We start from the raw sequence: 17731 nt of genomic DNA on the forward strand, positions 1-17731 counted from the left end.
GATGGAGACATTTGAGGCACAGGCAGTCTTGGAGTACCCGTCATGTCACCTCATTCAACTAGCCAGCTTTACTTGACATATAGGGCTTCAAGGAGATCTGTAAAACCTCATTATATACCAAAGAATATGAAGCTCAGAGAGGGTCATCAAGTTGCTCAAAGTCTCACAGCAAATGCATGATGTTGGAACTAAAATCGTTTGCTCACGTGACCCTGATCCTACCGATTCTATTGTTTTCATGTTATTTCTACAAACACAATACTGTGCAGAAGTACTTGAGGAGCCACCTTCTAGAGGGATGAAGAAGCCTAGCCCCAACCCCTCCTTCAACTGGACCAGGCAATTCCATCTGGAATTACATAGATCTTGTTTTGGGTTAGTGAAAAACACTAACGAACTTCTTAAAATGATCAGACTGTGTACAGTAAAGCAAGTTTAATGTGTGTATTTACTTCTTACGCTTTTGTCATGTGAGATTAAGCTCAGCTTGACTTCTGGCTTCTAACAAGAAGGAGAAACAGATTCCACCTAACCTTTTTCAATTGTGTTTCCCTCTTCCTGCTTTTTCACCTCCTCTTCAGTTACCTTCGCCTTTGCATCATATTCATCAGCTAGGGATTTCCATTCCATCCTGTTATTCTGAAGGCCACTCAGCATAGGTGTGACTTCTTTGTGAAACCGTGAGAACTCCTACAGAGAATTTCAGGTCAAAAACTACTTAAATTATATAACTGCTATTCGTTACTTTTCATATGCAGGGGAGCTATAAGAAATTGCTATAGTGCTCAGAGCTGCTAGGTTGGACTTATTCAGTGCCTTGGAAATGGGTAAGACAGGTGTTGTCTTGCCTGCCTGCCTCCTAAATGAGTCTTCACTTTGCTCTCACCCAAATTCTTTCTCCTTTTATTCCACTCCTGAATGAGAGAGTAGGATAATACCTCAAACTACTTTGGAGAAATAAGTTTGAAAGAACAATTCTCATCCAGATGATTATGTATTTCACTCACACCAATTTGTTTACTTACCTTATATACAAAAGTACAAACAAAATCAATAAATCCAACTTGAAGTTTAGGTAGTTCATCTTTTTTGTTTCTGTCCATCATAGGCTAGGAAGAAAAATAAATCCTTTAAAGATAGTTTTCTAAGGTTCAGTGAACAAAATAGACTGATTTGTATCAATAACTTTTAATAAGTAGTGCGTTTTTATGTCAAGGTCTTTACAATAGGCTGTTGCTGCAGCACCATTCTCTCCAGATCTCCTTGTTCCCAAAATTCTCTTGCAACGAGAAGTGCTACCTGCAAATAAGAAAGACTTGGTTCATGAAAGCAACTTATTAATAGAGAATTTGCATTGTATTAGTATGTGTGACATTTAAGGATAGGGTTTATAGTTAATGTTTATGATATTGCCTTATGATACGCTCTTTGATTTTAAAAAGATGCCATTTACAGATTATATTGAAATGGGAAAGGGAATTTCTCTTCCTATCAGTTCCAGACTCATTGTGGGCGTTCCTACCTCCTATTGGCTATTACCACCATCTCTCAACAATAAAAAGGGGAGATGGGAAGGTATTTAATTCCATTTTGTTATGCTTTAAGCTCTAAAGCCTCCCAATTCCTTTTGTCCTGCTCTCTGTTAGCATCTAGCATACATCTGCAGGTGCAGTGAACACAAGCACTCTCACATATGCCCACTGAGACTAGAACACAGCTTTACTCGATTACAATGTGTAGATATTTGAAGGTTAATTTATATAGTTTTTTAAAACCCATTATCAAGTTTATTGAACACCTACTAGAAAAAGATGTGACATTTTTCTTTAAGATTCTCACAATCTAGTGAAGACAGTAATGTAAACACTGTGGTAAGTACTATAATAGTAACAGGATGAAGTTCTATGGATCAGGGAGATGGGAGTAAAGATAAGTTTAATAAAGGAAGGAGGCTGCACATTAAAGAAGAGATTGTAGGAGCAAAACCACCTTGACAGAGAAAAGCACTAATGATTCATCCTTCTTCTGATTTATCTCCTCTGTTAAAAAAAAAAAAAAAATCACACAATCCCTGAATAATTGTACATAAACTTTTTACAGCCTGTTCAGTAATAAAGAATTCTTTCAAGAAAGCATTTTCTTTCCAATAGTCCCTCTATTTGTCTTGTTCTGAGGCCTGATCAAAAAGACCTATTGTCTTATTGACATTTGTGAGCTCTTGACAGCTATTTGCCTTTCTTCATTCACAGAAACCTAACAGGGAATATTTCATTTTTGTCTTACCTTCTCAAGTGCCTCTTTTCTTCTTTTTAAATTATAAACTGTTTGAGAGGACAAGTCCAGGGTAATGAAAGATAATTGCTTTTAAAATATATAGTCATATAAGTAATAGCTATAATAAACCTCAGAGGTTGCCAGATATCCTTATGTTCACTGTACATGGGACTTAGACAGTACCTGAGAGTGTGACAGGAAAGAAAACATAACTTTATTCACCTGACTTTGCACCTCCCAGGGTTTGGTTATAGCTGACAGGTCACATGCAGTCATCATCATTGCCCTTTGGAAGAAAACAAAAATTGTTAATATAGAAAGTAATGCAAAATTGGAACTACTATAACAACATAATCAGTAAAATATACTTAAGAAAAAAAAAGAAAGTAATACAAAGTAGGTTATATTTGCTAAAAGAGGAATAAAATTCTGACTACTCACATAATAATCTCTTTTTTGGTTGGATCACTGGTTATATATTTGATGGCCTCTCCTTCAGTTTCCAGTTTTTCACAGGCATCAACAATTTTTTGAAACATGGTTCTCTTCCTAAAAAAAATGATACAGCTGTGCTTTTTTATATATATAGCATATAAAACCAGAGATAAAAAAGGTGTCTTTCACATGTGCCTCTCAGATCTCATGAACACATCCAATGGCTCTTGTGGGTATGGACCCCAGGTTAAGAAGTTACATTTTATAATACACCTGTGTACAAAAGTATACCAATATTTGCATGACTGTATCTGAGACAAGCTCTATGCACACTATATTTTTCAGTTAAATTATTTTATTATGTAAGCTCTGTTGAGTCAACTTTTGTGATCACAATGTGGTGTAAAAATTGAAGATATGCAAACCCTATAGCAATCTCATTTCTAGGGAGAGTTTAGAGGAAACTCATATATATACAAGGGCATACAATATAGTATTGTGGGCAATTACGAAAAATTCAAAATAATCTAAATGTCCATGAATAGAATGGCTAAGTTAATTATAGTATATGCATACAGTTGAGTAAATGGTGAAAATAAAGGAACTGGATCTACATTTACCACCAAGGTAAATCTTTATTTTCATTTTTTATATTTTTAATCCTCACCCAAAGATAAGTTTATGGATTTTAGAGAGAAAGGAAGGGAGAAAGAGAGAGAAACATCAATGTGAGAGAGAAACTGATCAGTTGCCTCCCAAATATGCCTCAACCAGGGATCAAACCTGAAACCTAGGTCTGTGTCCCAAATAGGGATCAAACTCGCAACCTTTTGGTGTACAGGATGATGCTCCAATCAACTGAGTCACTCAGCCAGGGCACCATGGCAAATCTTTAAAGGAAAAGGTTGCACGAATAAAGCAAGTTGGGACTTCTGGTCAAGATGCAGGTGTAGGTAAACATGCCTCACCTCCCTGCCCAACTACAGCAAAAATTACAACTAGACTACAAAACAGATATCCCCCAGAATTGTCAGTTAATTGAGCTGTATGGAAGTCTGACAACCAAGGGTTTAAAGAAGCCACATTTATACAGACAGGTAAGAGGGGCGGAGATGCAGAGAGATGTGGAGAGATGGACAAGCACAGAGACATGGAGTGGCATGGAGAGACACAAAGATGAAGAACGGGTGGTCCCACATCTACATGTAGTAGACAAAAATCAGGAGGAGTACCTTGAGATCAAGGGATCCCAGTCCCAGACCAGACCACCAGGGTTCCAAGCACCAGAAAGATAAGTCCTCATAATTTCTGGCTGCAAAAACCAGTGGGGGTTGGGGCGGTGGAAGAAACTGTGGGTTTCTCAAGAGGTTCCTCTTAAAGGGCTCACAACCAACTTTGGACTCACACAGACTCATCCCCTCTGGAATTCAGCACCAGGGCAATAGCTGGAAGGTCACCAGTGGCATACAGAGAGAAAAAGAAGTGACTGGCAACAGGGTGGGTGCCAGGAGATAGCTTCTTCCCAGGAAAAACTCCAAAAGCCAGGCAGCAACATTGTTCCCTCTCTGAGCCCTCCCCCATACAGAGTCACAGAGTGGTGACATGGATGGCCCCACCCTGGTGACAACCTAAGGCTCCACCCCATACAACTTACAGGTGCACTTTTCTATAATAGGCCATGCTACTAAGACAGGGAGTCAAAGCAGCTCTACCTAATACACAGACATGAACACAGGGAGGCTGCCAAATTGAGGAGACATAGAAATATGGCCCAGATGAAAGAACAGAACAAAACCCCAGAAAAAAACACTAAACAAAATAGTAATAAGCAACCTATCACATGCAAAATTCAAAACACTGTTTTATCAAGATGCTAAAGGAACTCACTGGATACTTCACAGCATAAAAACGAACCAGGCAGAAATGAAGGTTATATTAAGTGAAATAAAGAAAAATCTACAGGGAACCAAGAGTGGAGAGGATGAAGCCAAGAATCAAATCAATGATTTGGAACATAAGGAAGAAAAAAGCACAGCAAAGAAGAAAAAAGAATTAAAAAAGAAAGAAACAAATGAGGATAAGCTAAGGAGTTTCTGGGACATCTTCATATGTACGACATCTGAATCATAGGGGTGCCAGAAGGAGACGAGGAAGAGCAAGGAATTGAAAACATTTGAAAAATAGTGAAAGAAAATTTCCCTAATTTGGTGAAAGAAATAGCCATACAAGTCCAGGAACACAGAGAGTCCCAAACAAGATGGACCTGGAAATAGACATACAAGTCCAGGAAGCACAGAGAGTCCCAAACAAGATGGACCCAAAGAGGACCACACCAAGACGTATCATAATTAAAATGCCAAAGGTTAAAGATAAAGAGAGAATCTTAAAAGCAGCAAGGGAAAAGCAGATAGTTACTTACAAATGAATTCCCATAAGACTTTCAGCTGAATTTTTAAAAAAAACTTTGTAGGCTAGAAGGGACTGGCAAGGAGTATTCCAAGTGATGAAAAGCAAGGACCTACAACCTAGATTACTCTATCCAGCAAAGCTATAATTTAGAATGGAAGGGCAGATAAAGTGCTTCCCAGACAAGGTAAAACTAAAGGAGTTCATCATCACCAAGTCATTATTATATGAAATTTTAAATGGGCTTATTTAGAAAAAGAAGATCAAAACTATGAACATTAAAATGGCAATAAATTCACAACTATCAATAATTGAATCTAAAAAACAAACTAAGCAAATAAGCAGAACAGGAACAGAATCATAGATACAGAGATCATTTGGAGGGTTATCATTTGGGAGGGGATAAGGAGGAATGAGGGAAAAGTTGCAGGGATTAAGAAGTACAAATTGGTAGGTACAAAATAGACAAGGGGATGTTAAGAACAGTATAGGAAATGGAGTAGCCAAAGAACTTATATGCATGGCCCATGGACAAGAACTAAGGGATGGATTGCTGGAGGGAATGGGGGTACTGGGTTGAGGGGTACAAAGGGGGAAAACTGGGACAATTATAATAGCATAATCAATAAAATATATTAAAAATAAATAAAAAGCAAGTTGCAGAAAGGTATGTACAGTATGGTACCATTTATGGAATATTTTAAAACACTTCACAATGCCATATAAAAACATGGATGGAAAGGACAAATACACATTAACATCTGGATAGTGATGTCTGAGGCAGAAGGGAGTGGGCTTTCATGGTGGATTGAGGGTGGAGTGGGATGCCTCACCTTCCATCATTTTTTTCCTCCTTAAAACATAAGAGATCTAATCAAGGAACAAGTATAAAGGACTCATGGACATGAACAACAGGGTGGGGGTTGACTATGGGAGTGGATGGTGGGCAGGGCAGGGGAGAGCAATGGGGGAAAAATTGGGACAACTGTAATTGAACAACAAAATAAAATAGATGAGAAAAAAATAAGATCTAAGACAGGTGTGGCACAACTTAGCATTTGTTGAATCTGAGTTATGGATATTTAGATATCAATTATATCATTCTAAGTATGTCTTCATGTTTGAACTATTTAATAACTAAATTTTTAAATAAGAAGGACCAGAGAGGCACAATTTGATGTTGCCCATTCAAATCATTAAATGTTTGGATCCTATAACTTGTTCACCTCATTCTAATCCATTTTCAAGAAGCAACTTTATGGTTTACTAACAAGATGTATCTGGTCCTTCATAATTATTATAAATAAGCTGACACTCTGCTGTATATAACTCAGAATTCTGAGAGTTTGGTTCATCAGTATCATTAAAATTGTTCATCTCCCTGACTTTGACAGGATCAAATGTCAGACTCCAGGCCATGGTGGTTTCACCAGGGCAAAAAGCCACCTTGTAAGGTTTCACTCTTCTGCTATGGAATTCAGCACCAGCCTTGCTGAATATTCTTCAACTCAAAATTCTTTAGATAATCAACTACTTAATATTAGGGGCTTAGCTTTTTTAAAATATGCTTCCAAATGTCTAGTAAGTATACTGTCAGGCATCTTGAAGATATTCTATTGATAATCCAAAAGGAAAATGAACTGAACCAAAAGGAAAATGAATAAATGTGTGTGTGAATAAATGCCTTTCAAGTTCAATGTCATGGATCATTTATGGAAGGCAGAACCACACAGATATAAGGAAGTTATGTACTTACTTGAAGTATAAAGCCAGGTCAGTTGCTATTATTGCAACTTCAAACAAATGAATAACTGTTTCAAACTGACGTTTATTTAGGTTCTGAAAGATGTTTAAACTCTGTAAGATGAAAATTCACAATAAAGTGCAATCATTAATTTGCCTTTTATTCAACAAACAAACCAAAGTATGCCTAACAAAAATAAAGATTATTCTATTACAAAGAGAAGAAAACTAAGTCTTCTACTATTTAGCTTTCAATTTTTATATCTTGGATTAAGTAAACCTCTCTACTTTGAGTAAGATAACTTACCTATAAAAGTAGATCTTATTAGCAAATGTTCATATAATTAATGTATGAGCTTTGGCAGTGAATAAAAGTGTTTTCTTCCAGGACCATTTAAAAATAATAATAGATTAAAATTTTCTTGCATTAACTGAAGAGCTTTAGTAAAGAATATCTGGTAGATGTTCAATTGTTAAACATGTTGAATTATCTACCATGTAGTTTCAGAGTCAGAGAAGGAAAACTCTGACTCCAAAAAACCTCCGCTGCCTTGCGGCATACCTCTTCAGGGGAAAGGCTAAGGGAGTAAACCCCGACAGAAAATCCGGAGCCGGAGTCCCTAAGGCGGTTTGACGTTGTAGTCAACACCGGCAACTCCTGCGGCGCACCTGAACCCAAGCTGTATCGACTCCGTCTTTCCCTTGGACCCTTCAGCTGCGAAGAGAGGGGGGGTCTGCTGCATGGGCAACAGCAGACCCTCCATATTACCCTGCCCAGGCTCTGTAGCTTCAGCGTCATCACAAGATGTTGATTCAACACGGGAGGAGACAGATACCATGTCACTCCCGAGTTGGACTGCACAGCCATTCTCGGCGGTGCAGATAGACTCTTAAGAAGCTACACCATCGTCTCTCGAGACGGACGGCTACCGCCGCCGAGTTTCAGAGTGATCACAGAAACTGTTGGAAAACTTTCAGAAACTGCAAATTATACAAGTATTCATGCGTATGTAGGAAAAATAATGAAATCCTCCCAAGCTTTTCTTTAAAATGTTTTCTTGCAATTCTATTTTACAAAGACTTGACTAGACCTTTTCTTCAGTTTCCCACTAATAATCTCTTTACATGTGGATCACCTTCATTTCTTAGTATTTTAGAAACCCAGACTATGAAGTTGGGAGTGGTTTTTAAAAGGTCTGATATTCCCAATAGATCATTTTAGGCACACGGGCCAAAGGATAGCTATATAGTGGTTTTGCCAAATGAAGTTGACTGTGATGAAATACAGGAAAAGTTCCACTGGCAATAAAAGAGGAAATAGTCTATCAACTTATGTAGAGATAGAGGCAGCATAACACAGACAACTATACTGGACTAAATACCAGATAATTATAACAACAACTCAGCATAATGCTTACTACTTACCAGGCACTGTTCTAAATGCTTTATGAATACTCTTAATCTCACAACAAACCACAGCACAGAGAAGTTAATTAACTCACCCAGGTTAAACAGTGAGTACGCAGCAGAGCTAGAGTCTAAACCAGTGCGGCATGGCACCACCCTGCCTCTCAGCAAGGAGCCCAGGTTCAGTTCCCAGATTCGCCACTTGGTAGTTGTGTAATCCTGGACACTTCACTTAACATCTGTGAGTATTTGCTTTCTCAGATGGGGATAATAACAGCTGCCCTACCTAACTTGCGTTGCATTTGGTCTATGATCAATAAATATTTGTGGAATGTTGACTCAAATGGGATAACTGAGAATGTATTTTAAAATCGTAAATTGCTACAAAGGCTGTATCATTATTCTTGTTATATGAAGTTTTGAAACAAGCTTAGGTTAAAATAGAATTGCAAACCCAAGATCAACTCTGGCTCTCTGTCATTCCAGGAGATTGAAATATTAGAAAGCAAGAAATGGACAAAACTCAAGTTTTCTATATGATATGTTATATAAACCTTCATTTAAGTTGCCTCTTTTTATAACAACTTCCAGAACAAAAATAAAAGGTATTTTACACAGCAAATATAAGTAGTAGAAAGGGAAGCTGTGATTTTTTTTGTTAAAAGAATGAGTTCGTAATAGCAAAAATAGTCTTTTTGAACCGATATAATGAAAAAATGGCTGTTGAATACTCCAAGAAGTACAATAAACAGAAGAAAGCTTGTCTACATCAAAATCAATTTCTTACTTGAGACAGTTCACAGCAGCCCCTTGGGCTCATCAATCCATACTCTCTGAACCAAATTTTCTGGACACAAGGTATTTTCAACCTGGTCTGGATTGGCCAGGAAGGAGGAAGAGGAAAGGGGGCAGTTGTAATTTTAATCCCACTTAACCTGCTCCTAATTTTGGCACCACAGTGGCCTTTGGACTGGTGGTGACCCAATTGCTCATTTATGTCAGTGAGTCACTGTCTTTATTTGTTCACTGATAGACATTTTTATGTTCCAAAAGTAATGTGTATTATGTAATTCTGACATATACTTTGTGGGTCCAGTAACACTTAAAGTCATCCTTGATTACTGAGGGGAATGTGGGGGCATGTGTGGAAATGCCTTTAACTTTTAGACAAATTAAGGTTAAAAGCACATGAGTCATTTTAACGCTTATTGTATACTGAATATTTGCTAAGAGAATAGATCTCAGGAGTTCTTACCACACACAAAAAGGTAAATATGAGAGGAAATGAATATGTTAATTAGCTTGACTGTAGTAATCATTTCACTATGTATATCAAAACACCTTGTTGTACACTTTAAATATATGTAATTTTAAAAATAAAGTGAAAGTAAACAAATAAAAAGTTAGGAAGAAGATCCAAATAAAAACAGAATGAGGGAGGGAGAAAAGCAACATAGGCTGCTGATTTTAAATAAATGATCCTTTGGGCTAGAACTTCCTGTCTCTACCAAGTGTCAGATTGTACAGAACACATAATCTAACCATTGACCAAGTAAATCAATATTGATTTTTTTATGCACCAACTATTTTAATGTATGTTGCTTATATTTGTAAGCCTAGATACCTGTCGCTATATGCTGTATGAGTGTGAGAAAGCTACATATAAAGAGAAATATAAAAATAAATATGACTAATCCTGCTGAGTGCCATTTAAGTCATACCTTATTTCCCAATCCAAAATAATAAAGCAGCTGTATTAAAGCTAACAAATTATCAAATGGTCTTTCACTTTACAAAGTAAATCAATATTGGATTTTAAAAAGATAAATAATGGCATACTTTTAAAATTGGTATAATTAAGGAAAAGAGGTGTACATTTCATTTTTCAGTACTGCTTTTTAAATAGCACAATATACCTAAATTTCACTGTTTTTCTCGTTTATTTTTACTTTTATCTATAAACATGTACAAGTCTAGTAACTGAAAAACCCTTTCTTAATTCTATATTCTTTTATGTTTTCTCCTTGATTCCTTTCACAGCTAAGTTTCTTAAAAGAAAAGCTTCTCAGTGATTTTTTTTTAAAGGAATGGATATATATTCATATAAAATATCCTATTTCTGTTCTGTATTAGTTGCTGGAAAGCTTGACCAAATATTTTTTTTCTTTTATCCGGTGTTTGTCACACATATGCCCACTTTCTGTTTTGCAAAGAAAGAGGTGTTCAATCGTGTAACAGTTCCTTTCGCACAGAGGAATGCCGCAACTGCCACCACAAGAACAGCTGCAGACCATAGCTGTGGAAAGCTTGACCAAATTTGTGGCCCATGTCTAATAAATGTTTATACCTCAATTTACACATATTGGGAACATTTGGGGCCTTTATCATATTTCATCTTATTTCTCCATTAACCTTCATTTTCTTTCTCTTTAATGTTAAATATATTGGGTTGGCCAAAAAGTTCGTTATATTTCTTTTTCCGTATGATAGCTCTAGTAGTGCTTAGTTGTCTTTATTTTTTTATTTCTGAGTTTTTTATAAATCATTTTTTTAATTGCTATTCTATTACAGTTATCTCATTTTTTCCCCTTTTGTCCTCCTCTGGCCATTCCACCCCTGTCTCCCACAGTCAGTTTACCCTCACTGTTGTCCATGTCTGTGGGTCACTCGTATATGTTCTTTGTCTAGTCCTCTTCCTTTCTTTCCACCATTATCCACCCCCCGCCCTCTGTTCACTTTCAGTCTGTTCCATTCCATGTTTCCATGCTTGTGGTTCTATTTTGTTCATTAGTTTATTTTGGTCATTAGATTCCTCTCATAGGTGAGATCATATGGTATTTTTCTTTCACCACCAGGCTTATTTCAGTAAACATAATACTCTCCAGTTCCATCCATGTTGTCGCAAAAGGCAGAAGATCCCTCTTTCTTTTTGCTGCATAGAATTCCATCAGTAAACGTACTACAGTTTTTTGATCCACTCATCCACTGATGGGCACTTAGGCTGTTTCTAGCACTTGGCTATTGTAAATACCGCAGCTATGAATACAGGGTGCATAAGCTCTTTTGAATTGGTGACTCAGGATTCTCAGTTGTCTTTAACTTCATTAGAAACAACTTTGTTAGAATGGATTTTGACAGCTGTCATATCAGCATGCATTAAAAAAACATCAAGATTGGTGAATTTTTGTGCAGCCATTTTAGTATCGAAGATGGAAGAAACTAGGCAATATTTTTGATGTATTATTATTTCAATAACCTGGCTGGTTTGGCTCAGTGGATTGAGCGTCGGCCTGCGAGCTAAGTGTCGCTCGTTCGATCTTCCAGTCAGGGCACATCAGAGAAGGAAAACTCTGACTCCAAAAAACCTCCGCTGCCTTGCGGCATACCTCTTCAGGGGAAAGGCTAAGGGAGTAAACCCCGACAGAAAATCCGGAGCTGGAGTCCCTAAGGTGGTTTGACGTTGTAGTCAACACCGGCAACTCCTGCGGCGCACCTGAAGCCAAGCTGTATTGACTCCGTCTTTCCCTTGGGCCCTTCAGCTGCGAAGAGAGGGGGGGTCTGCTGCATGGGCAACAGCAGACCCTCCATATCACCCTGCCCAGGCTCTGTAGCTTCAGCTTCACTGGAGAGGACACTCCAGCGTCATCGCAAGATGTCGATTCAACATGGGAGGAGACAGATACCGTGTCACTCCCGAGTCAGACTGCACAACCATTCTCGGCGGTGCAGATAGACTCTTAAGAAGCTACACCATCGTCTCTCGAGACGGATGGCTGCCGACGATTATTATTTCAAGAAAGTTAAAAACACAACTGAAATGCAAAAAAAATTTTTTTGCAGTGTATGGAGAAGATATTGTGACTGATCAAACATTTCTAAGGTGGTTTCTGAAGTTTCTTGGTGCTATTGACATTTTGGCCGAATAATTCTTTGCTGTGGGGCTGTCTTATACATTGGAAGAGGATTGGCAGCACCCCTACCCTCTGCCCACTAGAAGCCAATAGCAGGAGATGGCTGACATACTCAAAATATCCAAATCAATAAAGTTATTGGTTAAAATGAAAAATGTCTTTTATTTTATGGAAAAAGACTAAACAAACTTTTTGGCCAACCCAATATTTTTGGCAGCTCCACTAAATCATTTTGGAAAAAATTGAAGATTTAACATATGAACGCATGCAAAAGAAATTGTTTTTAAGTAAGCAAAAGAAGAGCCTGTGACCCTTTAATTAGAACAAGAGCCCACTTACTCAAAGAGAGAGTCTATTTTTATTCTCCCCCTACAATTAAAATGGCAATAAAATATAAATTCTGCATAGCATACTAAAATAGGTAAAGGCGGCTCTAACTCAGTCTGATGAGGGCTCCCAGATAAGAAGCCACAGAAGGTACAGGCATTTCTAGTCTTCATGTTGAAGAAGATGGCCAACATGTTCATGGCTTGCTGGTGACCATGTACAAGATATTTAATTTCTCCTTTGTGCCTTTTTTGTATAAGATAGAATTGGTATAAAGCATAAATAGAATTATCACACATTTTGTAAAGAAGTGTTTTTGAATAACAAAAGGGTCCTGTTATTTATGCTGAACAATTTATTTTGTCATTTTTACAGTACATTGTAAGTATTAAAATGTATACTCTTACAAATTTGACTAACAAGGTGGGTTTCTGTCTGGTTAGAATATAGGTGGTTCTAATTCTCAAAGCAGTGAATCCCACTCTCCTGAAATATAAAGATATTTTAGGTCAAAGTCTTATAATATGCAAAACAAAATGTCATGAAATGCCAAAATTGCCAGATACACCCTAAGAATCATCTTTATTAGAAAATTTAAGGTTTTTAATATAAACATTTTATACAAAAATAAGTAAATAAAAGAGTTGCATTATCTACATATGATGGCTAAAAAAATTCATTATTTTTTCAGCATTCAGTTTGCTGCTTATAAAAAACTCTGTGATTGCATTGCCTAGCGACTCTATCTACAGGCCTTGAAAGTCTGCAATTAGCAGGTTGAATAGCATTGTAGACAGGTCCTAACCAAGGTGGTAAAGATTACTGAGATGCAATATTCCTTTTTAGAAAGAATAATATACCTTTATATAGCCATTAAAACCAGTTCAGGCTGCAGAGTAAATAACGTTTAAAAAAAAAAAGGAAAACCACAACTATTATAAACTCTCCAGCCCCCAAAGGGAAAACGTATGAGATACAAGGAGGCTTCCCATGTTAACCATTTAAATATTTGGCTGTAGTTTTTAAACATATTTTCCTTTAGTAAATCAATGTAAAATTAAATAATAAAAATAAATATGTACTTAACATAATCTGCCTGTGTTATCACATAATCACTGGGGATTATAGAAAATTCTCACTCAGAACTGTAAGACTGTCTTAACCAGTAAAACAAAGACTTATAACAAATTAGCTAATTAATAATTTGCTCTTATCTATCTGAGTTACTTTCAATTCTCCTTTTAATTCTCATAGAACAGTTGTTATTATATTTATGGTATAAATCCCACTGCAGAGAGAGGTTCTGGCTATGCATCAGAATTATTAAAATTTTTATTGAAAATGCAGATTCCTGGTCTCCCACCCCAGAGAGCCCACTTAGTAAGTGTGACAAGAAGCCCAGAGTCTATTTTTAGCAGCCTGTTCACCCTGTTAAATCAATGATTCTGACACAGCTGGTCCAGATCCCCATATCTGGGCACTGCATCAGTCATAGGCTATTAAGTACACGTAAGTGTACTTTCTCTTTTCCCATTTTTCTCCCTGGTCACTCTGCCTTGTAAGTTTTCCCACTTGGCTTTTCATTACCTAGAAGAATGTAGTGTTATCTCAAAACTTGAGACATATTTCTGGGTATTCCTTCCCCTGAGCCTTTAATAAAAGATTATTATAGAAACTGAGAAAACCGCCTAATGAGCATCTGCAATTCTAAATAAGTTCTGTGCTGTGACAGAAGTGTTCCACTCTCTCTAGTAAATGACTCATTTTAATTGTCTTTGGTTTGAAACTTTCTCAAGTGATTTCAAAAAAAAAAGTACAACTAGATTATATCCACAACTTTCCCAGAAGCCTATGTACCCCTTAAATAAAATTGATAAAAGGAAGGAAGATCGACTGCCTCCCATGGATTGTTAGTAGTACGTGATATGTGCAAATCAAGGTGAATTCAAGACCAAGTTCAAAGCCACTTCCTGCATGAAGCTGTTCCTAATCCAATCCCTCTTCTCTCCTGTGTCCTGCCCACTACTGAATATAATGTCTCCCTCTGGAACCCTCAGTGCCTCACTGATGGTAGTTATCTGATTCTGTCTTGTATCCTCCACCACCAAAGCTTGACTTTCTGAAAGGTACAGGCCATGCCCTCCAGAGTGTGCCCATGAATGAAAAAGAAAACCAGTGGCTATGTAGCCATTTTTCCTCTTTTTCTTTTTAAATTTTATTTTCTTCAATTACAGTTTACATTCAATATTACTTTGTATTACTTGCAGGTGTGCCATTTTTTCTCTTTACATTTATACATCCCCTTTCACATCCCCTGTAAGCTTTTTCTTCTTTTTCCTTGGACTGACAGAGATTCTGTGACTTTCCATGGCTATTTTGTCCTCTATCCCAGCTAATTCCAACTTGGTTGTTCAAAAATGGTGGCAATATAGCAATTTCTATCATTTGACTTTTATGAGGAATACACTGTCAGCCTTCATAATTCAAGGCCACCCTCTTTCCAACCATTTTCTATGATTGAGCATTTTGACCCAGAGTTTGTGAGCCACCCTAGGGAGATGCTCATGTACCTCATCCTTCAGTAGAGTCTTACTGTACTCCAGGTGGTGCCGCTCCAAAATAGAAGATCCGTGAAGCTTTGCTAATGGAGATGCGGATCTAGAAGGAAAGGAATAGGCCATGATTTTACCTGTTTAAGGATTATGCATATGTCCATACAATATAGAATCTTTATTATCTGAAGATTTTTTTCATTTCTTCTCTCTCCTTCTCCCCTAATACCCATGAAATGGTCAAACATTACATATCAAATAAGATTTTTTTTTTATTTAGGACATGAGAATATGCTCTTAAAACAAATTCTTTTTAAAAACTCTTAATTTGTTGAGTGCATAAAATGATTGGATTGTTTAAACTTGGAAGTTTGGTTTATCCCCTGCATCTAAAATCTTTGTTCCCTGGAGTTCATGGTGGTAGAATATGACTTACAGAACATGTAGCAAACCTGTGGAAGCCTATAGATTACATGTAGAGAAAGTGTTCATTAAGAATACGGTATTCTTATAAATACAGCATAGGGAATATTGTCAATAATATTGTAATAACTATGGTGCCAGATAGGTACTAGACTTATCAGGGTGATCTCTTTGTAAGTTATATAAATATCTAATCAGTATAATGTAACCTGAAACTGATAGAATATTATATGTCAAATAGAAATAAAAAATTAAAAATAATTTTTTAAAGTATATTTTATTATGTTACAGTAGTTCCAATTATTTTTCCCCTTCGCTTCCCTCTGTCCAGTACTCCTCTTCCCTCCAGCAATCCCACCCCCCTTAGTTCATGTCCATGGGTCATGCATATTAGTTCTTTGGCTTCATCCTTTCCTATATTATTCTTAACTTTCCCCTGTCTATTTTGTGCCAACAGATTATGCTTCTTAATCCCTGCACCATTTCCCCATTTCTCCCCCTTCCCCCTCCAAGCTGATAACCCTCCATATGATCCCCATACCTCTGATTCTGTTCCTATTCTGGTTTGCTTAGTTGGATTTTGTTTTTACTTTTTAGATTCAGTTGTCGATAGCTGTGAGTTTGTTGTCATTTTAGTGTTCATAGTTTTGATCTTCTTTTTCTTAAGTAAGTCCCTTTGACATTGCATATAATAATGGCTTGGTGATGATGAACTCTTTTAGCTTTACCTTGTCTGAGAAACACTTCACCTGCCCTTCCATTCTAAATGATAGCTTTGATGGATAGAGTGATCTTGGTTGTAGGTTGCCTTTCATCACATTGAATACTGCTTGCCAGTCCCTTCTTGCCTGCAAAGTGTCTTTTGAGAAATCAGCCGATAGTCCTATAGGCACCCCTTTGTAGGCAACTCTCTGCTGCTCTCTTGCTGCTTTTAGGATTCTCTCTTTTATCTTTCACCTTTGGCATTTTAATCGTGATGTGTCTTGGTATAGTCCCTTCTGGGTCCAGCTAGCCTAGGACTCTCCATGCTTCCTGGGCTTGTATGTCTATTTCCTTCACCAAATTTGGGAAGTTTTTCTTCATTATTTTTTCACATAAGTTTTCAATTTCTTGCTCTTCCTCTTCTCCTTCTGGCACTCCCATGATTTGGATGTTGGCATATTAAAATTGTCCCAGATGTTTCCAAGCTTCTCTTCATTTTTTTCAATTCTTGTTTCCTCATTCTGTACTGGTTGACTGCTTTTTCTTCCTTATGTTCCAAATCATGGATTTGTACCCCGGTTTTCTTCCCTTCACCATTGGTTTTATGTGGATTTTCCTTTGTCTCATTTAGCATAGCCTTCACTTCTTCTCTTATGCATCTGCTGTACTCAAGCATATCAGTCAAGCCTGTGAGCATCTTTATCACCAGTGTTTAGAACTCTGCATCTGTTAGGTTGACTATCTCCTAATCTGTTAGGTTGGCTATCTCCCTGTCATTTATTTCTCCCACTGGAACCTTGACCCATTTCCCCTTTTGGGCCATACTTCTCTGTCTCCTTATTTTGACAGGCTCCTGTGTTTGTTTGCCTCTGTGTCTTAGGTAGAGCTGTTACGTTGTAAGGGGCAGAGCCTTAGGTAATCATCAGTATAGGGTGACCCATTTCACCACGTTGTGGTGCTGTATGTGTGGGAGGAGTCTGAGAGGAAACAATTCCACTTGCTCAGCACTCACCCCTTTTCCAGGCACTTCTCCCACTTCCATATGGGACTGGTATCCCTCTAGCTGTTGCCCTGGCCTTCACTCCCAGAGTGGGTGGGTCTGTGGATGCTCTAGGACCGTGGGGCCCCTTTAAACAAGTGGACTCTGCTGAGAGATCGGCAGTTTCTGCCTCCTCCCCAACCCTCATTGGTTTGCACAGTCAGAAGCAATGAGGCTTGATTTTCCCTGGTGCTGGGACAGTGAGTTGGGCAGTCTGGTGAGGAGCTGGAATGCTCCCCAGGTGTCCCTCCTGGCTTTTTAAAATGTGTGACTGTGCTTTCTGTCAGCTTGCCGCTGCCGCCGCTGCTGCCACCACCATACTGAGTCTTCTCCGCCCTGGCTCTGCTCCTCCTACCTGTTAGATGAGTATTTCTTCTTTATATCTTTGTTTGCTGTATTTCCATGCAATTTGATTTTCTGGAACTTCTGGTTGTTTCTAGTTTTAAGGTAGTTGTATTTCTTCTTAGTTGTGGAGGGAGACACAGCGTGTCTGTCTATGCCTCCATCTTGGC

At 37.7% G+C, this 17731-nt stretch overlaps 1 protein-coding gene and 1 non-coding gene across 2 annotated transcripts in view; both read right to left on the reverse strand.

Annotated features, from left to right (window-relative positions):
* PDE6C (phosphodiesterase 6C) overlaps nucleotides 1-17731 on the reverse strand; it is a 45453-nt gene that overhangs the window by 1681 nt on the left and 26041 nt on the right. Inside the window, exons 15-21 of the mRNA XM_090279240.1 lie at nucleotides 15074-15161; nucleotides 6872-6972; nucleotides 2716-2823; nucleotides 2497-2560; nucleotides 1225-1299; nucleotides 1026-1109; nucleotides 534-690 (exon numbers count right to left, since the gene is read on the reverse strand). Of these exons, the coding sequence (XP_090135366.1) occupies nucleotides 534-690; nucleotides 1026-1109; nucleotides 1225-1299; nucleotides 2497-2560; nucleotides 2716-2823; nucleotides 6872-6972; nucleotides 15074-15161 (677 nt within the window). The remainder of the gene's footprint in view (nucleotides 1-533; nucleotides 691-1025; nucleotides 1110-1224; nucleotides 1300-2496; nucleotides 2561-2715; nucleotides 2824-6871; nucleotides 6973-15073; nucleotides 15162-17731) is intronic.
* Nucleotides 10438-10569, reverse strand: LOC150009960 (small nucleolar RNA SNORA41). The gene has a single exon (XR_016511556.1). It is a non-coding gene; the product is annotated as a small nucleolar RNA SNORA41 (small nucleolar RNA).

Source organism: Furipterus horrens, unplaced genomic scaffold (assembly GCF_987537825.1).
Source record: "Furipterus horrens unplaced genomic scaffold, mFurHor1.1.pri manual_scaffold_5, whole genome shotgun sequence".
NCBI lineage: Eukaryota > Metazoa > Chordata > Mammalia > Chiroptera > Furipteridae > Furipterus > Furipterus horrens.